The sequence below is a fragment of the Megalopta genalis genome, chromosome 4, assembly GCF_051020955.1.
Source record: "Megalopta genalis isolate 19385.01 chromosome 4, iyMegGena1_principal, whole genome shotgun sequence".
Taxonomy (NCBI): domain Eukaryota; kingdom Metazoa; phylum Arthropoda; class Insecta; order Hymenoptera; family Halictidae; genus Megalopta; species Megalopta genalis.
This window is the reverse complement of record NC_135016.1, coordinates 4,537,523-4,558,590: the sequence shown is the minus strand read 5'-3', so window position 1 is coordinate 4,558,590 and position 21,068 is coordinate 4,537,523. Positions and strand designations below refer to the sequence as shown.

The following is a 21,068-nucleotide window of genomic DNA, read 5'->3' as shown; positions in this document are numbered from 1 at the left end:
AAACTTCCGTAAATTTAACCGGTGGTACAAAAAAATAGCACATGAAGTGTATTTTTTTACCTGTTAATTAATAAAATGGTTCTTACTAGTGTGGCAAGTGACCCAAAGTATCTCTCGGTATCAATAGGATTGCATTAGTAAAAGTAAAACTGGAAAATTCTTGTTTTTGACAAGATGTATTTATTTCTGAAGGAAGAATCTATTAAGAGGAGGGAAAGGAAACATAACTTCGGTTAGGTCCCCGGAAAATCGGAAGTTGGAAAATTGCGAATTTGATATGTAATAAATGAGCAAGAGAGTGTGCGAAATAAAACTTTTATTCACTGTTTTTGCAATATGTTGATACATCAGCGACTAGTTAGCGCCCTAAGGCATGATTTCCAGCTTCAATCAGGGTCTGAAGGTGGTTTAGCAAGACCCAGGATCGATAATCTAGTGGTAACAACCAAAGAGAACATTAACCAAATCACTTCGAGATGTTCCCATCTGTCGTTACCTACCTTCAACACGAAGTTTTTCACCACAAGTGCGTCATCGAAAAATTTCGTCGTGGCTAATTAAATCATAGCTCTGATAGACCTGTTCACGTTCTCTGACCAAGATTCCTCATTGTTCAATCGAGTTTTTGGTCACCTCGCAATATTCACTTGAGGCAGCCTGCCGAAAAGCAGATGATACTGCGAAGCAATTGGGTCTGCGGAGAAAATGATTTTTGCAATTTAGCATCAACGAATCACTTGAAAATTGAACTACATAAATTATATAATATATAATATATAATATATAATATATAATATATAACATATAATATAATATAATATAATATAATATAATATAATATAACATAATATAATATAATATAATATAATATAATATAATATAATATAATATAGTATAATATAATATAATATAATATATAATATAAATTATATATATTGTTCGGACAGTTAAATGTTCTGCTTAAATTATAGATTGCTCATCTCTGCGTCTTACTCACCCATTAAGAAGTTCATCGTGGCTCTCCAAGGAGGACTGATACCACGGAACATGGATTTCCCCTTTTATACGGCGAAAATTGGCGGGTTTCGATAACAAGAGAAAAGACAATCGCTCGCGATAACCTCTCACAAAGGATTGGTGTGAACTCCCCACGATGGAGTAATCAATGCAAAAGATAACCCTCACCGGTATCGTTGAACCGGTTTGCTCTTTTCATTACAGCTTCGTTAATTGTGTAAATATGCGTTCGTCTTAAAGCGAACCGTAACGAACTTTTACCACGTTCCCGACTTTTCTAATTTTCCCAGCGCCCGAGGCATCGAAGTCTCCGTGATCGCGAACCAAAATGCTCTACGAAAAATCTATGCAAATCGAAGAATCATCCAACATCTCAAATTAATTAGAGACTTGTTTAAACGATAGCAGTTTAAATAACAAAAAGAGAATTGCCGTTCGATAAAAGTATCGCGAGTGCATGCAATTCGTTAAAAATGTTATGTTACTGCGAAGTCACCTTCGATAACGGATGGAACCATCGCGGAGATATTGGGTCAAAGTACCCAGTCTGTTTTCTCGAGATATTCAGTTCTGTGATTGAGGAAATAAATAATCGTGAGGGGAAGGAGGGGATAATAAACAACGTATTATCATTCTTCTCATGTCTATACTTATAATTACGTTAATACTGCCCCGGTGGAAAGAACGCGATCAATGTTCGACATCCTTTAGAAAATGATCCTTCAGCTTCTGCAACGCTTTGCCGCGATGAGAGATCTGATTCTTGACTTCTTTCGGCAATTCCGCGTACGTTTTGTCGCTGTCCAAGGGTTGGAAACAGCAATCCCAGCCGAAGTCCCGCGTTCCTCGAGGACTCACGATGGTTCCCTGTGTTCGACCTTGAAATAGTAGAACGGGTTCACCCGGTTCCCCGGTGGAATAAGCGAAAGTGCAAACCGCCTCCGCTGTTTTGTCCTCCCAGCCGTGAAGCATTTGATGAAGGCCCTCCGGACCGATTTTTTCCAAAAACCATTTGATGTAGGGACCGGGCAAACCCTTCATCGCGTTGAAGCACAAACATGTGTCCTCGACGATCACCGGACCCTTCACCAAATCCGCGGCAGCTCGACATTTACTGGTACAAATGTTGTCTATGCTCGCTCCCTGATATTCTGGAAGATCGATCGATTTGCTCGTAATTTCCCGGGGGAAATTTTTCCCCAAGATGGCCACGAATTCCTCGAGTTTCTTCGCGTTTCCGGTTACGAACACGATCGGCTTCGACATCCTGTAAAGTTCTGAAAAAAGTGGAAGGTACTTGATGCTGACATAAAAATTTCGCGCTTTATATTTGTAATTTAAGTTGGCAGCTCTTGATACGATTAATTCACGAATTTTGTACCAGATGGCATGTAGGAAACACGACACTTGTGTGCTTTGCACACATTGTTGTGCGAGAAACGCATGGAATCGTTGCCATTTTTTGGACAAATTAAATGAATCTTTATTTAGGTGTCTAGCCTGAGAAGTCTTGACTTAATCTTTGTCGAATTATGTCACAGAAATTTGATGAGTTGATTGTTTTTATTGAATAAGTTACCTTTTATCATCTGCTGCAACAGAAAAATGTACACACTCGACAACAACGTGCTCCTCCAACAGTGCTGCCAACAGTCCATCCTTTGCCAGTTTTTTACTTTCCCTAGTTCTCTTCCTTTGCTAAATCCGCCCAATTTCTCTACCAATCTGTTTTCTAGGTTTCGTCGGTAGTAGTCTTTCTTAATCGCTTCCCAAAAATTAGGATCATTAGCATAACAGTCGCTCGCAAAAGGATGCAAAGACGTACGAATTGGAACGCCTTCTTCAAAGTTAAATAAATCAATGAAGAAGAATCGTATATCAAATTTTAAGGGCTCGTTATAAAGAGGAAGCTTCAATCTACAAGTTTATGGTAGACTCAAATACGGAAATCATTTTGTAATGTTTTTTAAGACATTTTAATTTGTAGCATTTTTGTAAGAAAACATGTCGCTGGTTTCCCACGCATTATGCCACCTAAAAATTTTTTGGAGATAAATGAAGGATACTATGCGAAAGTAGAGAGTACAAGCTTTAAAATGAGATCAAGTTTATTGTCCTACGATTCCTAATAAGAAAGTTATAAGAATTTAAATATCAACCATTTTTTGGAGATCGAAAAGCTGTTTTTCTTGAGCAATTGCACATCATGCGCCATCTAGCGGCGGAACTCGAAAATACGAAAACAGAAAAACTTGAATAAACTCAGAAATTTGTGCCTCGCAATTAATGATTTATATCACAAAATATTCACGGTGAATTTGTGCACCATAATCATATCAAAATACCTCATAATTATTGCGGATTGTTATTTATTAAGAAATTGCTTCCCCGATACTTTATGTCCTATATAGAATACAGCATGGTTTGAGAACATGATTGAATATCTATTTATTACTCGTTTTTTATCGGACTTCTTTGCATAATATATATGCAGAAGATCATTGCGATCATTCCTGCATCCGCAAAGTATCTATTCTAGCACTAAATTTTGAGTTTTCATACTTTTTCCGAACATATGCATATTCTCATGGAACAGATTTAGTTCGGGAGTTTCACCGCTAGATAGCTATAGTGTTTCAGTGCTCGTGGACAAGCGATTTATTAAAAATTAAAACTAGCAATAATTATGAGGCTTTTTGGTATGAATGTGAAGCGTGGATTTACCACGAACAATTTAAGACCAAAAATATTAATTTTTTGTCACTAGTTTACAAGATATTCTGTTTTCTGTAAATTCATATCGCCACGTTTCATCGCTAGATGGCGCCATCGTCTACTTTTCGGCGTTTATATAACTATTTTGTTAAATATTTATCTATTGCTTGATTTTCCGTAGAATTTTATGAATGATATGGACGCAGGAAGGTTCAATGAACATTTTCCGGTATTTTTCATGTCGTTTTATTGTATAATAAAGTTATACGAACCGACCAATTGTTACGCAGAACGTGTGCTCAGAGTACATACGTACTTAAGAATAATATTTTCATACTTTCCGTAGAGATTTTATAATTTTTAAGGATTGAGATTAATAAATAAAAAATCTACACTTCTTCTTTTATCCATTTAATGCGATTGGTGCAACATTAGTCTTGAAATACAACAGAAATTTCAAGAAGAAAGAACTTTTGTCCAGTATCGGGCATAGCTGTACGGACCATATAGTCCGTGGTTCGTCCACACGTTCGTTGACTAACTAGGGATTTTACTTTAGTAAGAATTTAAGATCACACAGAGAAATTTGTTCACTGTAAATGCAAAGCAGCAGCAGCGCAGAAATCTGTAGCAGCAGCTCAAAAATGCCGAGTCAAGAGGTAGTGACAACAAAAGTAGTAGTACATCCGCTGGTACTACTCAGCGTGGTGGACCATTATAATCGGATGGGAAAAATCGGCAATCAGAAAAGGGTTGTCGGTGTATTACTTGGATGCTGGAGGCCTAAAGGTGTTTTAGACGTGTCAAACAGCTTTGCAGGTTAGAATGACTCCAGCATTTCTCATTTACTCATGCAACTTTTACTTATTTTTACAATTTACTATCTGCAACTTATCACACACCTCTTAGTTATCACTGGAAGTGGATGCAAGTGTGAGATTTAATTTTAAATAACTCAGCCATTGTTGTTTTTCTTACAGTACCCTTCGATGAGGATGACAAAGACAAAACTGTATGGTTCCTCGACCATGACTATCTGGAAAACATGTATGGAATGTTCAAAAAAGTTAATGGTGAGCACCTACAATAAATTTTAAAGGATCAGAAATATGTTACCACATAAACTGAGTTAAAATTGTACCATTTAACGTTTCAGCTCGTGAAAAGGTAGTAGGATGGTATCACACTGGACCCAAACTACATCAGAACGATGTAGCTATCAATGAATTAATTAGGAGATACTGCCCTAATTCTGTGCTGGTCATCATTGATGCTAAGCCTAAGGACTTAGGTCTTCCGACAGAAGCTTATCAGGCTGTTGAAGAAGTGCACGATGTAAATATTTATTATACCGTATATCATCTAAAACCTATAACACAGGTAGTATAATGCTTGGTTCTTTACAGGATGGTTCTCCAACATCCAAGACATTCGAACATATCCCCAGTGAAATTGGAGCAGAGGAGGCTGAAGAGGTGGGTGTCGAGCATCTGTTGAGAGACATCAAGGACACCACCGTGGGCACCCTCAGTCAGAGAATCACAAACCAACTGTTAGGTCTAAAGGGTCTGCACGAGCAGATCAGGGAGATCAGAGACTACCTGTTGCAAGTTGGTAGCGGAAAGCTGCCGATAAACCATCAAATCGTTTACCAGCTCCAGGACATTTTTAATTTACTGCCCGACATGACTCAAAGCAAGTTCGTCGACTCTTTATACGTGAAGACGAACGACCAGATGTTAGTCGTCTATCTGGCCGCATTGGTCAGATCTATAGTAGCCCTTCACAATCTAATTAATAACAAGCTCACCAACCGCGACGCCGAGAAAAAAGAGGCTGACAAGAAGGAGGTGAAGAAGGACGATAAGAAAGAGGAGGAGAAGAAGGAGGAGAAAGAAAAGGCGAAAGCGAAGAGCCAATGAGCCGAGCGAGACCGAGACTAACACGTGCGGTTCTCAGACTGTTGATCTAACGAAAGTTCACCAAACTCACGAAGTTTGTCCATACATGTACAAATGTATTTCTGTGTTTTGAGACGGTCGACATTTTCGAGCTAACACCAAAAAAAAGAAAAAAAGAAAACGCTAAACAGATACGAAGAATTTCCCTCGACGAGGTGTTCCAGGATAGTAACGAAACTCGGGCGAGTACTTTGCATTAGATAAAGGGTATCGATTACGCGTAGTTCCTTGTTACCTGTAATTAGGAACGATCGACTGCCACCTGCAACTTTTATGTAATGCACACCTCCCACAGTCTAGACGGTTCGAACACTGCAAACATGTTTTTTCTAAAGAAATTGAGCTTTCATAAGTAACGTGACGCTGCGTTGTTAATAAAAATGTAAAGAAACGGAAACCGAGAGCAATACCGATCATTCGAGCACACGACTTTATTTATTCTTCGTCAATACTCTGCGGGGGGCCACGGTGAACGGCTCGCATTTGTGTCATACGAAGCTTCAGACGGCGTAGCGTCGGGTCTCGAGCCTCGAGCCTTTCTCGATCCGTTCGAGCTTCGTCTGTCTGCAAAATCTCGATCCGGAAATCCTCGAAGGCCCGACGCTACACGCAAAGCGTACGCCCGGGGAGGATCGAAACTGTGTACCGTAAAACAGCATTTTCGTCATGCTTGTACCTGTACGATACATAATTTGAGATACACGCTGTTTTTCATTAATAGGCTTATCTCCTTACTTTATCCTTCGAACAACCATACTCTGTGCATGAAAAGAGAACGCGCTAGATATTCTCCGCGACGAAACAAACTTTCTTCTTCTCTCTACATCAAGGTGTACAGAACCAGGCACATCTGACTCAACAAAGTCCACCGACACGTCCTCCCGCTTCCACTGTACGCGATGCCCACGTAGGGCTCCAGATTAGTGTCGTTGTAATGCTGGAAGTACCAGTTGAACGAACTGTCCTCGATCACTTCGGCATTTTCATTCGAGGCCTCGTCCTTCTCGACGATCTCCTCCGCGGTCCCAACGTTCCTCTGAACAGCCTCGGCCACCGATTTCTGCCTCTCCGGCTCGGACATGAGCCCTAAACGCGGCGAAGGGACCTTCGTTATGGTTGGTCGACCTAGGGGACGCAAGTTCGCCGGCGAACCAGAAGAAGGCACCTGGCCCCCTGGAACCAGAAAAGCTGAAAGAGCCGAAGCTTCCGTTTCCCTGGAAAACTGCGACGCTGACACGTTCTTCCGGTTCTCTGACGTTGGAACTGTACCCTCGGTTGCCATAACACTCGAGACATCTAAAATCACACAATCGTAACTGTTGAGTACTTAATATATATTAATATTATTATATATATTATAATATATTATATATAATTAATATTATTATATATATATATATTATAATATATTATATATTATTAATATTATTATATATATTATAATATATTATATTATATTAATATTAAAATGTAACTCGTGTGTTCACCTTCGCTTCGAACAGTCGTCGTCGGCGTGGACGTCTCCTGGAACTCGACTTCCGGTTCCCAGAAGACGTTCTTCTCTCCCTTAACGGTCTCCGTTGACGTTCCTTTTACTTCTTTCGTCGCTTCTGTTGTTTTCGGTGTTGTCCAGACGACCCTATTCGCAAGCTCAGCTTCAGGCTTCTCCTCGAATCTGCTGGGCTTCTGGTTCACCTCCGGGCCATCTTGGATCTCAACAGCCGCAGAAGTCTCGTTTGCTTCTTGGGGCGACTCGTCCGCCGCTACACTCGAATCCGACGTTCTCGTCGCGTTCGTATGACTGGAACTAACGTAATCGCAATTTGATTAACACCTCGCCGTGTAAAACGGAGTCAGACCGTGACGAAGATTGCTAATATAATCTAAGAGAATGATTATTCAAGTCGAAATCAATAGAAATCTCCATAAGTAGTTCACGAGGCATGGTTTAATAGCTTCAAGGGGAAACTAATTATCGGCTCTACCAACATTTCCGACTGTTTACCTGTTCCTTAGATCGTGCTGTTGCTTCTTATAGTCCGCCTCGCTCGTCGCCACAGTGGACAGTTCCTCCCTCTCCTTGAATCCCAATTTAGGCCTGCTCGCCCTCAGCTGGGTCCTGTCGATCTTCACCACCGTTCCGTTTCCGCTTTTCCATCGTCTCTTCTCCTCCGGCACAACGCTAGAATTCTGCGACCCCGAGGTCTCATTCTTCGCCTGTTTCTGGTACGTTATCCTAGGGTCTGCGATAGGCACGAAGCCACCCTGTCCACGAGGCAGAGGCACGAATCCACCCCTGTGGATTTCCGGTTCCGTCGGCGGGAAAGTCCTGTAGCGACCTCTTCCAGGTCTTCCGGATGAATTCTTCCGCTCCGATTTCCTGCCCGAGTTCCCCCAGAGGTTGAAGTTCAGACTGGGCAAGGGCACCCCAAAGAAGGTGAAGCCGGAGCTGCTTGGGGACGGTGGCATCAAGGTGTTCTTCTTCACGGGGACAGTGGTGTTCGACTGCGGTTGAACCTTCTCCGACGATTGAACGACTTTCGTCGCGTCTGTTTGCGCAGTCGGCGAGGACTGATTTGTCGCGTTCGTGGTTTCGTTCCTGGTCTCTTGATAGTCTGCGTATTCGTAAAGGTAGTCGGAGTCCTGCGACGGAGGTCGCGTCGACGAGTCTTTTATGTTCATACGGAGCGGTACCACTTCCGTTGCACCGTACACTGTTGGCGAGGAAGAGTATGGAAGAACAATGTAAAAAATCTTGCGTCGTTCTTAAAAGAAACCAACGAAACCGTCGGACTCACGCGAGGAGGACACGGGGTACGGTGCCAAATCGATCATTTCAGCCTCGCAGCCAGGGTGAATGGGATCGATGTGTCTCTCCCTTTGGCAGTCCTGGCGAGACAGCCTGATTTCTTTGAACAGCGACCCATCGGCACACCTTGGACCCTCCGAAGACGCCTGTTGCAGCCACCCTCTTAGCCACAGCATCCCGCACGAGCAGGAAAGCGGATTGCCTTGTCAGAAATTGCGATAGTCTAAGCATCGTCGTTCGAGCAGCGCTCGTCATTCGAAGACGATTCAATCTATTAACCCGAGAAGCTAAGTAGCCGTTTTTCCGTTCGTATGGAAATGCGCGAGCGAAAGTTTCTCGCGCCGTAAACTAATCCGGCGAACGTGGCTAATTACCATCGATGTCCAGAACCGCGATGTTCGATCGCAATCGTTTGAACGCCGCTTCGGAAACGGAAGCCATCCGGTTGCTCCTCAGGCTGAGCACCCGGAGCCGCGGCATTTCGTCGAAAGGCGAGCCTTGGATGGCGCAAATCCGATTGTTATCCATCTGCGGGCAAAGTGGAAAACGTGTGTTAAACGATCCGCTATCTCCTTAATTAACGATTCAGCCCGTACGAATAATTGCTCCGCTAGCATAACGAACGTGGCCTCGCGCACCACGGTTCGTGGAGAAGTTTCACTCTCGACGAGAAAGTATTCTGCCCGTTATTACTAAAGACGATCCCCACCAAGCATTTTTCTTTCGTTCCACGGCGCCGCTGAAACGCGATCGTTACGAAAAAGAAAAAAAAAGAGAGAACCCGCGGCGCGTCGGAAAGCAACGAACCGATTTCGCGGGCGGATGTTTCGACGACGACGTCGACGGCCACTCACTTTCAACTCGACCAGCCATTCCATCGATGCCAGACTCGTGCTGGACACCCTGGACAATCGGTTGTTGCTCAAGTCCAGGACCTCCAGCGACCGGAGGCTCTCCAGACCGACGTAATCCAGCGCCGGCAAATGATTGTAGCTCAGATTAAGAAAGAGAAGGTGAGGCACGTTAATGAACGCGTTGCTCGCGATTTCCTGGATCCGATTCTCCTGCAGTTCCGCGCTTTGCAGCAAAGGGAGCTCGGTGAAAGCTCCGCTCGGGATTATCTGATGGAAGATCGATCGATTAATCTCCGCTGTTCCGACCACGAACGCGATCTGAACCGTCGTTTTCACCTGCAATCGATTCTTCCCGAGCCTTATCGCCTGCAGCTCCGGCAGAGATCTTATCGCGTTCCTCTCGATGATCCTCAGATCGTTGCTCTCCAGATCGATCAAGGACAGTCGCGGCAGCCCGTCGAAAGCGCCCTCGCGAAGCTCGCGGATCCGATTCCGGACGAGCTTCAGCTCGAGCAAGGCCGACAGGCTGCTCAGAGTTTCCGGCGACAGGATGTTCAGCTTGTTGAAGCTCAAGTCGAGAACCTGGAGCGCTGTTAAGCCGTGCAACGATCCGGGTAACTCGGTCAAAGTGTTGTGCGACGCGTACAGTTCACGAAGGTCTCTGCAATTAACGCCGTTTCCTCCCTTTGACGTCCGATCGTTAATAGAAACGGCTGTTTCCGCCGCGGCCACGTCGGACCACCGACACCTTTCTATCGGGAGCTACCTTCGCGCGGGATCTCGGCTCGTCTTCGAGAGAAAATTTCGCCTGACCGCTGAATAAATCTGTTTCGACCATTTCGCCTGGTCGACTCTAATTAAATATTCGACGCTGTCAATCGATTCTTGGATCTACGATTTCTACCATTATTTTCCTACCTAACTTGTAAGGAACACTAGGCAAGCGTGCCTCTCTGATTTTGTTCCGTTTTCGCATATGTTCTACTACTCGAAAAATTAAGCGATACGTGTTTTTTTCTAGCGGCGGTAATTAGCTTCAACAGGGTGAAACCGACCCTCAAAAGTTTACCGCGTGACGAGAATATTTCGAATTTCTCGTGGATACAACAAGGAGGACATTATATGCCGTGTTAACGCGGCATAAAGCCCGAGAAAATGGCGACACGCCAGGCCGATGGCACTCCACGTCTAAAAGGGGACACTTAAACACGAGCACCGACTTTCTAGGTACCAATTTGCCGGTGACGCAACCGAATGGCCACGAGTGAAACCGCTTTTCTGTGGGCGCGTTAACGCGTGGAAAAGTGCAGCACCGCGATCGCCGAGCTCTCTTACCTGGTGTTGGAGAAGGTGGCATGAGGGATTTGCGCCAGATTATTCCTGCTCAAATCGAGCCGCTGCAGTCGGACATTCTCCTGGAAGATGTCCGGCCTGAGGACCTCCAGCCGGTTGCCCTTCAAGCTGAGATCCATCAGCGATCTGAGAGGCCTGAAGCTTCTGCCATGGAGGGTGACCAAGCGATTGTACTTCAGGTCCAACTGTTCGAGCCTGGACAAACCGTCGAAGGTGCCGTCCTCGATGATCCTCAGAGCATTATAGCCTAGATTCAGCTTCCTCATGTTCGGCAGATCGGTCAGAGTGCCGGGCGAGATCCGTTCGATCCCGTTCGCGCTGAGATCGAGGGACCTCAGCACCGGAAGGGCTAGATCCTGTGACGAGACGGCAGGCAGGACGACGATACGGTTCATGGGCATGTACAGGTGTTCTATGTTCCCGGGCAGGCCTGGGACGATCTCGAGCATCCGATTCCAGCCGACGTCCAGCTCGTAGAGGTTGCTCAAATGGTGGAAGGTCAGAGGATGAAGTACAGAGAGCGCGTTCCCGGAGATGTTGATGTGCTCCAACGCCGGCGTGCCTAGGAAGGATTCCGGCTCGATCATCCCGATGGCGTTCCCGCTCATGTCCAACCGCCTCAGGCTCGGCAGATTGGTCAGCAGTCGGGGCTCGATGTGTCGGAAGTAGTTCCCGGAGAGATCCAGACCTTTCAGCGCCGGCAGGTTCCAAAATGGCGTCTCGAGCTGGTTCGACAAAGAGTTGTTCTTTAAACGCAGTTCCCTAAGAGCGGGCATTGCGGTGAAGGTCTCCCTTTGCAGAAAGGCCACTCGGTTGTGATCAAGGTGAAGCCTCTCCAGCGTCGGATGGCCTCTCAGCGCTCCGAACGGGATCTCCTCGATCTGGTTGTGGCTGACGTCGAGGAGCTTCAGCCTAGGCAGCGCCTCCATGATGGACCTCAGCTCGGACACGTGGCTGAGGTCGTTGTCGATCAGCCAGAACTCTTCCAAGCTGCTGCTAGGTCTGCGCGGGAAAAATTCCGGATGTATGCGGTGTATTAGATTGTGATTAAGATCCACGGTCTTCAACGCCGGCATTCTTTGGAACGCTCCAGCGAACACCTCGGTGATATGATTCCTCGATAAGGAGAGGCGGGAGAGGACGGCCAGGTCGGTGAAGGCCCCCTCGTCCAGCCGATTGATGCGATTCCGGTCGAGTCGGATCACCGATAGCGAGGGTAGATCCACGCTGGCACGGCCGATCATCCCGGCATCGACGATCGAGTTCCCCACCAACGAAAGTTCCTTCAGCTCCGGCAGATCGATCATCGTCCGCGGATGAACCCAGTGGACCCCGCAATCGGTGATGTTCACCAGCTCGAGCCGCGGCAGGCCTCGGAACAGACCCGCCTCCAAGCGTATCAGCCGCGAGCTGCCGAACACGTGAAGCTGCTCCAGGCTGGGCAGGTCTCGGAAGTTCCTCGGAGCCAGCTCCAGCAGAGCCGGCGAGTTGATCTGAAGGTATCTGAGCTTCGGCAGGCCGGAGAACTTCGGCAGCTTCTTCATCACCCGACTCTGCAAGGTCACCGCCTCCAGACCTTGCAGATTCTCGAGGCTGTCCACCGGCAGGGATCGCAGGTCCGGCTCCACGACGAACAATTCCAACAAAGAATCGTGCAAACCCTCCAGCCAGCCCGAAGACACTCTCTCCAGGCGATTGTTCCGCAACATCAGCCGGAGAACGCGCAAAGTGGCGAACACTTTGCCCGGTAGACTAGGTAGATTGTTGTTCTCCAGGATCAGCTCGTCCACCGGCCGGTCCAGGTAGTGGCTCACCGCTTTCAGACCCTCGAGAACCTTTGGCAACTCGCTGTGACTGCACCTAGTGGTAGAAGCTGGATGAGCGAGGCTGCTAAGAGGGGAGCAAGATCGTCGAGCAGGTTTGCACTTGCCAGATCTGGATCTCCATGTCGCGAGTGGAGCATCTACAAGGTAGGATCCTCTCCTGAGTAGGACACCCGTACTCGGCGCTCAGCTGGCCGCTGACACTGGCCCAACACAGTGCCAGAAACCAGCCGGCTGCAAAGAGGCCTCCACCTTCCGGTGGTTTAACCATCGCGCATTTGGACCTTGGTCTACGACCTTGGATGCCGGCCCCGCATTTTCTGGAAATAGGCCCAGGCTGGAACGTTATCTTGATCATTCAGACTCACGGCTTTTAGAGATGAGAATCTGACGACTAGACTGCGGATCTTTGTGCAAAATAAAATTGTTCCAAGACGATTGTATGAAACAGAAATTGGAAACAAATAAATTATTTCTTTTAATAATTTTGTTAACTTGAAAACTGTTTGACAATATCATTCGATTGTTCTCGTGGCTTTATGATTTCATATTTCAGCTACTCATTTTTGGCATAAATGCATAAAATCCGCAGTCTACTAATGACGATTCTATTCGTTTCTCGTTGATCTAATTTTATAGAATGACTGTCGCCACTTTTTCGTTGTCTATCATCATTGTTAATGTATTTTATTAAACACTCTATTAAAGATTCAATCAATCCGTCGAACAAAAGTTGCGAACGATTATGCTTTCGTATGTCAACGTGCAATACAATTAATTCGACCATTTTCGCGTAATGTACTAGATCGTGAACGTGTCGCATACGTGTGACGCTGGTAGAACATTATTTTTAGCCGATGAAAGTTAGAGAAATCCCCATGTGGCCCCATCCGAATCTTTTCACTTTGGTTATAGAAAGCTCCGTCGATTTGAACGTTTTAACATCGCAGGCTCGAAGCAGACTATCCGAATAAAAGTTTGCACAGATTTCAGGCGGATTCAAGTGTCACGTTTCACGGTCTGAAAGCACCGGAAGGAAGAAGAGTGTCCCCCGAGTGTTGATCGCCTAAGGAAATTAACGACGAGGAGCAGTCTTCTTCCCTTTTTGAAAAGGGAAAAGTATCCCGATCCGCACGAAAGTAGGCGGTCCGAGCATCGGGCGTTAAAGTGGCCCTGGATGTCACGGTGGTTTCCGTGCGTAAATCGGCGAACGCACGTGTGTAGACTAGTTGCTTACACGTCACGGTACTAGACGACAAAATTAATGCTTCGTACCGTAAGCAAAGCTAAACACCGCTAGGACAATCCTTCCCCGTAACGACCGCTGTCGTCTGGAACCCGTCGCGATGCGAATCGCGCTGACGAAACCAGCGGGGGGATTTTGAAACCGCGCTACGATCGTGTCACGATCCGAAAATCGAATTCGAAAGGATCCGCGGAGGCTCGAAAGGGATCGACGCGGAAGAGAAAAATCCCTTGGCCGTTATCAGATGGCAGGAGAACAAAGGTGTTCCTCTGCGGCTGCTGTCACGGGTGACCACGTGTGTTTCATAACGCGTCTTCCGTAAGTACGAACAATTGGTCGGCCTGGAAAGCCAGCCGAACATGAAGAATGCCGATACCAGGTGACCATTAACGAAAGGAAGATTCAAAATCAAATCTGACGCGGATGTATGTGTGAGTGCGCGCGCGCGCGCGCGTTCGAAACGCGACCGTAAATTTAAGGGAGCGCGTCAGACGTGCGAATGCAGGTCGCCGCACTCACGTGACTGCATTAGCATGCTGCTGAAACCAGTCCGATTGTTACAAAATCGTTTCTCGTTCGTTCCATCGACCATTAAAGTAACCCCGATCGCGTTCAATCGCGTTCGCCTCTCTCGATCGCGTGATTCCGGCCGATTCTGCGATCCATTGACGCAATCGATGCGACGCTAATTCGCGGCTCACAATGCGAACAAATGACACAGGTGCAGCAACGATCTCCGTCGTCGTTGCGGTACCGAGCTTGCCGCGATCGAACCGGCGATCGCGTATGATTCCAGTGAAAGTGACATATACTTCCTTGGTTGTCCTGCGCGGCTATCGTTCCGAACCCCGCAGCAATTACGCAACTTGGAAAAGAAGTCGGGTACCTTTCAAAGGAACTGCACCGATAGCGCAACATACTGTTTAGTTTAATTAGCGAGCTGACACGGCGTCCGCTCGCAATTCGACTAACTAGAATTTTCAGAACGAGCTTATGAATCTAGTACTTCCAACAGCATAAATACAATTGCTAGATATTAACAGAGATTGCTAGATTTTTCTAGGATACGAGACTACGATAGAAGGTCCAGAAAAATATTCTCCCCACGTTTTGGAAAGCTCTTCGTCTAGAGTCAATCTCTGTACCCTAAATTTGGTACCCTGCCCAACAAATCGAGGGTGAACACTGAAATTTTTAGGACTCACAAGATCGCCAACCCCCGAGATCCTCGAAGCCCCTCCTACTTTCGAGTTCGCGTTACTCGTCGAATCCTCGTGTTATCCTCCGGTTGGAAACGATCGCTGAAGATCCGATATCCTGCAAGGGGAAGATATCACTGCAGCCACTGTTCGTTCACAAACGAAGAAGCGACGCGATTCGCGCACAGAGCACAAGAGCCTCGGCGCTCTCGTTACGGACAGGCACGGACTAACTACACGAAGAACTTTTGTGCAAAGCGTGCTGATGCACAAAGTCGAGGGGAGAAGATGACTGTGGCGTGGGCGATGGCGAGCGGGACGAAAAGAGAATTGCGAAGTGCTGTGTCCAGCCACCGTGAAGGCACGCTTCCAGGAAATTCTTCCCTTTCCACCGAATCTTCGCGTCCGAATCATTTGGCGACAGTGACAAGTTTCGAATTTACGGTTTCTTCATGCCCGGGACTTCCTGGTCCGAAGGTTGCCGAAAAACGTTGCGATCGACAACCGCTAGAACCGCGCGGCACGCTTTGTCAACGTTGGCGACAGAGCACGACGCGTCTCGGAAGGCCTTGTCACACGATTTTTCGTGAAATTTCTCGTTATCGTACGCGAACTGCTGCCTGCAGGATCGTTCGATGGTTGCTTCGACCCGAGGACAACGACGATTCCCATGATTTTCTGACGAACGTGCAGTTAAATAGGTTCCAGTCCAGATGACACGAGTTCCGTCTTTCTTTATCCGCCTCTTACGAGATACAGAAAATATACGGTAACAGACAACGGGACCGACAATAGATCTCGCTACGATCTCAACAAGCTTAATTAGAGTACAACAAACAAGAAAAATTAATCACGGGGCAGGGCGGGCGACACGCGTTGGGAAGTTCCACCGGCGTTTTCTGGACGGAACGATTCCGACGAATTTTACGTGGCACTTTCATCCTTCATTCGGAATTTAAATATGCGTGTATTGCAGAATCAAAACATAGCGATCAGCGATAACCGGTTCCGAACGATCGAGACCGTCTGGTGGCTTGTGCTAAATTTCCGAAATTTCCGAAACCGAATTACATATACCGTTTACTTCGAAAAATAAAATACGTAGAAAAACAACTGTTTATCTCTCGTTCGTGTCTCTTAACTGATTATCATTTCGCCGTTAACTATTAATTCGATCAATTACCTTAACGCCGCAACAATTACAATAATTCTTCAATCAACCGTTCGCATATTTATGCGACAGACTTGCGAGGTATTTCTTCGGTAGATTCATCATTGCGCCAAAGGTCCAGCGCGGATCGACTCACAGACGCACACACACGCGTCAACGAAAGAAATCGGAGTTCTAACTGGTTTTCATGATCAACCAAGCTATAATATCATAAAATCAGGTGTGTCTAGGCCAGTTGTTTATCGACACCGCGGCTGGAAAAGGCAGATCGATCTCGCAACATCGTGGTGGCATAAACGACAACGACAGTTCCACGTTATAATGTACTGCAACAACAATTTGTTGCGTGTCTCCCGGCGACTGTCGAGAAGCGTTTTCAGGGATTTCCATATCGGTAACGGTCCGGCTTCCCAAGGTGTTAAAGAAAGCAGGAACAACGGGTCGAACGTGCTCAAGAAACCGCCGAGGATATTGATCACTGGTACGTACGGACTAAAGGCGAAACAATTATAATCATCGTTGCGAAACCGGTCACGGTCGCTACTGTCCGGTGCCGTCTCTCGAAGAAGCTAACAGTGTTATTAGAATGCATTGTTTTAAGGGACTCATTTACCTAGCAAATTACCAATGATAATCGAACGGTTGCAGGCGGTCTCGGCCAGTTGGGCACCGAGTGCGCGAAGCTGTTGCGAAAGAATTATGGCAACGAGAACGTGATCCTCACCGACATCATCAAGCCGACGGAGGACAGCCTGTCCTGCGGACCTTTCATCTTCGCAGACATCCTCGACTTCAAGGGCCTGCAGAAGATCGTGGTGGACTACAGGATCGACTGGCTGATACATTTCAGCGCTCTGTTGAGCGCCGTCGGCGAACAGAACGTCCCCCTCGCAGTCAGAGTCAACATAGAAGGTAAAACGACGACTTCGAACGTTTCTAGAAGCGGCCGCATCCCTGCCGAACGTATTGCGCTCGAGTGAAATGGAATGCCGTGACCAGCGAATATCGTCGTTACGATAATAATTATATTGTTACCGCGGCGCAGAAGAAAGTGGCCCCCGAGGGAAAGTGGATTTTTCCCTCGGCCGTTCTTGAAGAAATCGTCGGGCTAATTCGGTCGTCGCTGATGAGCCAATTTTCTGTTAGGTATGCACAACGTGATCGAGCTGGCGAAACAGTACAAGCTGAGGATATTCATCCCGTCGACGATCGGCGCTTTCGGCCCCGATTCGCCGAGGAATCCCACCCCCAATATCACCGTGCAACGACCAAGGACGATTTACGGCGTCAGCAAGGTCCACGCGGAGCTTCTGGGGGAATACTATCATCATAAGTTCGGCCTCGACTTCCGGTGTCTTCGGTTCCCCGGGGTCATCAGCAGCGACCCCCCCGGTGGCGGAACCACAGGTATTCGTTAACATTTATTTTTCGATTCGTCGAGGTTTGACAATTTGATATCAGAACATTTTCTATTTTACTGTCTGATGAAAAATCAATAGAAAATGGAGATGCTAGAGACAACGCTATTGCGAGGAACCGGAGGGCTGCTTTTACAGAATTTATCCGGTCCGAGAACACAAGCTTTTCTGTCACAAGATTATGCGGATACTCGTTTCTCAATGGACGGAATACCCTAATCGTAATATAATGAAGTACTTCGTGTTTTATATTCCTATCTGTAGGTCCACGTTTCTCGGCAAAGGTACCCCGGGGTACGAAGTAGAGCACGTTCCAAGCGCGATTAGGGTAACTGCGTAATAGCGCAATCCATCGCTCCTCAAGGACAATAGTATTAGTAAATTGTTGAGTGTCTCTTGATCACAAGCCGTGAGATCGTTCCTTGCGTTTCCCTTATCTCCTGATGCGTAAATCCGAGGGTAACCGCACGGGATCGTGAGTGGAACCATAACGCAAAGGCTATTTCCTATGCGAGCATTTGTTTTCTTCCTCAGACTACGCTGTCGCCGTCTTCCACGAGGGGTTGAGCACCAAAACGTACGAGTGCTATTTGGAGCCGTACACGAGGTTGCCGATGATGTACATAGAGGATTGTCTATCCGCGCTCTACCAATTCTTGAACACGCCGAACGATCGGCTGAACAGGCGAGTATACAACGTCACTGCGATGAGCTTCACGCCGGAGGAACTCTTCAGCGAGTTTAAGAAGCATGTTCCTGATCTAAAGATCACGTACAAGCCGGACGGACGGCAATATATAGGTCGGTGATTTGTAATTCGTCTCTGATCGTGGTCTATTTGTTTAAAATCATTTTAATTCTAGCTGACGGTTGGCCGCAAGTGTTCGATGACAGCGACGCGCGACGGGATTGGGGGTGGAAACACAAGTACAATTTGCAGAGACTGGTGGAGTCAATGATACGCGACGTGAGATCGAACTTCTTGTCGAAGAGATCGTTGAAAGAGGTCAATAGCTACGTATAACGGAGGATAATTGAGAAAATTATATTTCTGAGATTCCGATGAAATTATAAAAATATTTATTTTACAATAAAGGCAATTCTTAACGCATGTTCGGTCGCGTTCACATGTCCTCGCTCATCAGCTGGGCAATGATTTCATCATTTTGGAGGGAAGAAGTGTCCAGTCTCTTCGGGGTTGCTTTGGGCGCCCTCGATGGAGTGGTGCTTATTTTTTCCACTTTCCTTACCGGTGTCATTGTTTTGTCCATGACTCGTGACGGTGTGCTGATCGACGTATCCATAGTTCTTGAAGGGGTGCCAAAATTCCTGTCTCTTCTGATCGGAGTGTTGCTCAATCTCTCGCTGTATCTTCCGGTTTGCGAAAATTTCTCTTGCGTATCGGGTTCTGTAAAAAAAGAAAAACGTTAGTTGAAACCGTCGAGGTTCATCCTCGGTAACCCGAAACAATTACCTGTGACTTCTTCTTTGGCTAATATAGCTCGACTTTCTATAAAGTATCCATTAGGATGAACAATAGACTTGTCCGGCAATCGATTGTGCAGAATCTCGAAATATTTGGTGCAAGCAATAAGGTAATGACCATTTTTGGCCAGATCTGCGATTTCATTGGCGCTTATCACTGGTATACCGATACCAGACAATTTCTGTCTCAATATTTCGTTATCCATATGTTTGTATGGACAGCCATGGTACTCCCCTGGACCCACTGCGGACGTGATAATTTTTGTGCAGCCCATAGGGGTGTAATTCGTTTGTTTACCCTCTTTGCCGAACGTGTGCCTTATGGTGTAGGCGTACTGTTTATCGAATTTGTCTGGATCAATTTTTTTCGTGAACTCTGTTTTCCAAAAATGCAACGCATCTTCCATTATCACCCCGATACCCTTAAGAAACAGACCGTACTGAATACGCCCGCTATTTCGGAGATGGTGCTGAGCCATAAGACCTTCATGGAGCAACCTCATGCACAGAGGATAAGATGTTTTCGACAACTAAAAATGATTGTCAATTAGACCGATGGCGCAACCTTGCGAAGTAGGTCAATTACCTCGTTCAGCTTCTCTACAGGTGTAGCAGTCGTCGTCCAGACCACGCGGGTCATACCAGAGAAAGAACCAGGCAAGGATTTGAGGAAAGACATCAATCTTTCGTCGTCAGATATATTTGAGACGTAATACTTTGCGTACTAAATGGTACAAATACATTCGATTGTGGTAACCGAGTTACTGCTAGCTACGTAATATAATTAATAGCTCACTTACCGTAATGCCACTAATTAAGATGTTCCTCAAATAAGAAACAAACAGAGACACTAAGCTTGCCTGGGGTATGTATGCCATTCCATTTGTCAGGTATACTTTGCGTGACTTGACTAGGTCAGTCACCCTCAGGAAAGGTACTTTGTAAAACTCTGATATATCGACATTAGAAACTTTTGCAGTGGATGAACGAAGTTCTTCCCTAATTGCATCTTTTTCCTCTCTAGTGATCTGTGCAATGAATAATAATATAATTACCATGATTAGACATTTGATTACATTATTTTCTTTCATCCCTTACTTGCTGACATTCGATATTATGCATGCCAAGGAGCTTTTCTATTCCCTCAGCATCTAATGAACTAAATCTTAGTTTAAATAACTCTAGTTCTTGACTAATGAACCATGCCTGGCGATCTAGATCTTGGCTACATGACAGTCTCAGTATAAAGTGGGACAAGTGATCCTTCCTTCTACATTGCAAATCTGCTTCTGATGGTGCGCTGGACCCAGTTGCATGAAGAAGGTGCGCAAAATATTTGAGCCCATCTTTTCCTAAAGATGTGCTCAGATTTTTCTTGCGCTCTTCCACTTGCTTCACGTCTGTTCGTAGAGCATTACTTTCCACATGTTGCAATACTAGAAATTGCATATTCTCTCTCTGAATAAGTCTCCTTAGTATCAACTAATTTCAGACCTTAATTTCTAATTACCGAGAAACTTACGTTTTACTCTGTCCATACCCAACTGTTGAAAATCCACGAACGGAATATCGCCGGATGGAGGAAAATCGTACATTTGTAGATCATGTTGGTAAATATCTTTAAGATCGTCCGTCCCAGTATTAACTGTATACCGTCGTCGCTTAGTGTATTCCATTTTCTGAACGAATGATAAGTATTAAAAAACCTTACCTTATTATGCTCTTACGTTCTTTCAGACATGTCGATTTTTCGGCATTATTATTAATAAAAACTAACGATATAATTAGAAGTGTTAATTGGCAAACCATGCAGAAAACTATACCAGCTATTTCATTTATTCGAAACGATTATTCTTTATAGTTCTTAAAAATTCACGTACTCGATGTCACACACAATTTTCCACTTGTGAACTGCAGCGTCAGTTTAGTAGATGTAAACCTCCAAAACTAACTCCAGTCTATGTGTGGTTTGTCATAGCATGCGGCGCGTTCTCTCCCTTAAGCAGCCATTAGAACT

The 21,068-nt window shown here is 45.9% G+C and overlaps 5 protein-coding genes across 8 annotated transcripts; 2 read left to right on the top strand and 3 right to left on the bottom strand.

The window, feature by feature from the left end:
• Positions 1-299: 299 nt before the first annotated feature.
• LOC117222536 (inosine triphosphate pyrophosphatase) lies at positions 300-2,667 on the bottom strand. The gene is made up of 4 exons (XM_076521025.1): positions 2,597-2,667; positions 998-2,294; positions 501-694; positions 300-432 (listed from the first exon to the last, which is right to left on the bottom strand). The coding sequence occupies exons 1-2, from the start codon at positions 2,604-2,606 to the stop codon at positions 1,708-1,710; spliced, it is 597 nt and encodes a 198-aa protein (XP_076377140.1). The 5' UTR covers positions 2,607-2,667; the 3' UTR covers positions 300-432; positions 501-694; positions 998-1,707.
• A 1,657-nt stretch (positions 2,668-4,324) lies between these two features.
• On the top strand, positions 4,325-6,411 carry Rpn8 (regulatory particle non-ATPase 8). Its single transcript, XM_033474297.2, has 4 exons — positions 4,325-4,551; positions 4,713-4,805; positions 4,889-5,067; positions 5,139-6,411. Exons 1-4 carry the CDS (start codon positions 4,332-4,334, stop codon positions 5,652-5,654), a joined length of 1,008 nt encoding a protein of 335 aa, XP_033330188.1. The 5' UTR covers positions 4,325-4,331; the 3' UTR covers positions 5,655-6,411.
• On the bottom strand, positions 6,101-15,650 carry atk (artichoke). Of its 2 annotated transcripts, XM_076521164.1 has the most exons (10): positions 14,984-15,650; positions 12,640-12,852; positions 10,692-12,569; positions 9,693-10,017; positions 9,357-9,623; positions 8,877-9,030; positions 8,492-8,704; positions 7,699-8,407; positions 7,181-7,500; positions 6,101-6,989 (listed from the first exon to the last, which is right to left on the bottom strand). In XM_076521164.1, the coding sequence occupies exons 2-10, from the start codon at positions 12,801-12,803 to the stop codon at positions 6,514-6,516; spliced, it is 4,506 nt and encodes a 1,501-aa protein (XP_076377279.1). In that variant the 5' UTR covers positions 12,804-12,852; positions 14,984-15,650; the 3' UTR covers positions 6,101-6,513. The 2 variants fall into 2 exon arrangements, with proteins under 2 accessions (XP_076377279.1, XP_076377278.1); XM_076521163.1 differs by lacking the exon at positions 14,984-15,650 and having other exon boundaries at positions 12,640-13,301.
• A 197-nt stretch (positions 15,651-15,847) lies between these two features.
• On the top strand, positions 15,848-18,677 carry Tdh (L-threonine dehydrogenase). The gene is made up of 5 exons (XM_033474316.2): positions 15,848-16,629; positions 16,797-17,060; positions 17,295-17,555; positions 18,101-18,367; positions 18,430-18,677. Exons 1-5 carry the CDS (start codon positions 16,470-16,472, stop codon positions 18,588-18,590), a joined length of 1,113 nt encoding a protein of 370 aa, XP_033330207.1. The 5' UTR covers positions 15,848-16,469; the 3' UTR covers positions 18,591-18,677.
• Positions 18,598-21,066, bottom strand: LOC117222557 (DNA primase large subunit). 3 transcript variants are annotated; one of them, XM_033474313.2, is made up of 7 exons: positions 20,932-21,066; positions 20,574-20,730; positions 20,150-20,487; positions 19,852-20,079; positions 19,638-19,775; positions 19,041-19,581; positions 18,598-18,974 (listed from the first exon to the last, which is right to left on the bottom strand). In XM_033474313.2, exons 2-7 carry the CDS (start codon positions 20,725-20,727, stop codon positions 18,691-18,693), a joined length of 1,683 nt encoding a protein of 560 aa, XP_033330204.2. In that variant the 5' UTR covers positions 20,728-20,730; positions 20,932-21,066; the 3' UTR covers positions 18,598-18,690. The 3 variants fall into 3 exon arrangements, with proteins under 3 accessions (XP_033330204.2, XP_033330206.2, XP_033330205.2); XM_033474315.2 differs by having other exon boundaries at positions 20,574-20,696; positions 20,763-21,060; XM_033474314.2 differs by having other exon boundaries at positions 20,829-21,060.
• Positions 21,067-21,068: the final 2 nt, after the last annotated feature.

Coding starts and splice junctions, on each gene's coding strand:
- Rpn8 (XM_033474297.2), top strand. CDS start 4,332: ATGCAAAGCAGCAGCAGCGCAGAAATCTGTAGCAGCAGCTCAAAAATG. Junction 4,552..4,712: donor CGTGTCAAACAGCTTTGCAG/GTTAGAATGACT, acceptor TTTTTCTTACAG/TACCCTTCGATGAGGATGAC. Junction 4,806..4,888: donor AATGTTCAAAAAAGTTAATG/GTGAGCACCTAC, acceptor TTAACGTTTCAG/CTCGTGAAAAGGTAGTAGGA.
- atk (XM_076521163.1), bottom strand. CDS start 12,890: ATGATCAAGATAACGTTCCAGCCTGGGCCTATTTCCAGAAAATGCGGG. Junction 12,570..12,639: donor GACATGGAGATCCAGATCTG/GCAAGTGCAAAC, acceptor TTCTACCACTAG/GTGCAGTCACAGCGAGTTGC. Junction 6,990..7,180: donor GACGACTGTTCGAAGCGAAG/GTGAACACACGA, acceptor GTGTGATTTTAG/ATGTCTCGAGTGTTATGGCA.
- Tdh (XM_033474316.2), top strand. CDS start 16,470: ATGTACTGCAACAACAATTTGTTGCGTGTCTCCCGGCGACTGTCGAGA. Junction 17,061..17,294: donor AGTCAGAGTCAACATAGAAG/GTAAAACGACGA, acceptor ATTTTCTGTTAG/GTATGCACAACGTGATCGAG. Junction 18,368..18,429: donor GGACGGACGGCAATATATAG/GTCGGTGATTTG, acceptor TTTTAATTCTAG/CTGACGGTTGGCCGCAAGTG.
- LOC117222557 (XM_033474313.2), bottom strand. CDS start 20,727: ATGGAATACACTAAGCGACGACGGTATACAGTTAATACTGGGACGGAC. Junction 19,776..19,851: donor TCTTAATTAGTGGCATTACG/GTAAGTGAGCTA, acceptor TGTACCATTTAG/TACGCAAAGTATTACGTCTC. Junction 18,975..19,040: donor AGCCAAAGAAGAAGTCACAG/GTAATTGTTTCG, acceptor CTTTTTTTACAG/AACCCGATACGCAAGAGAAA.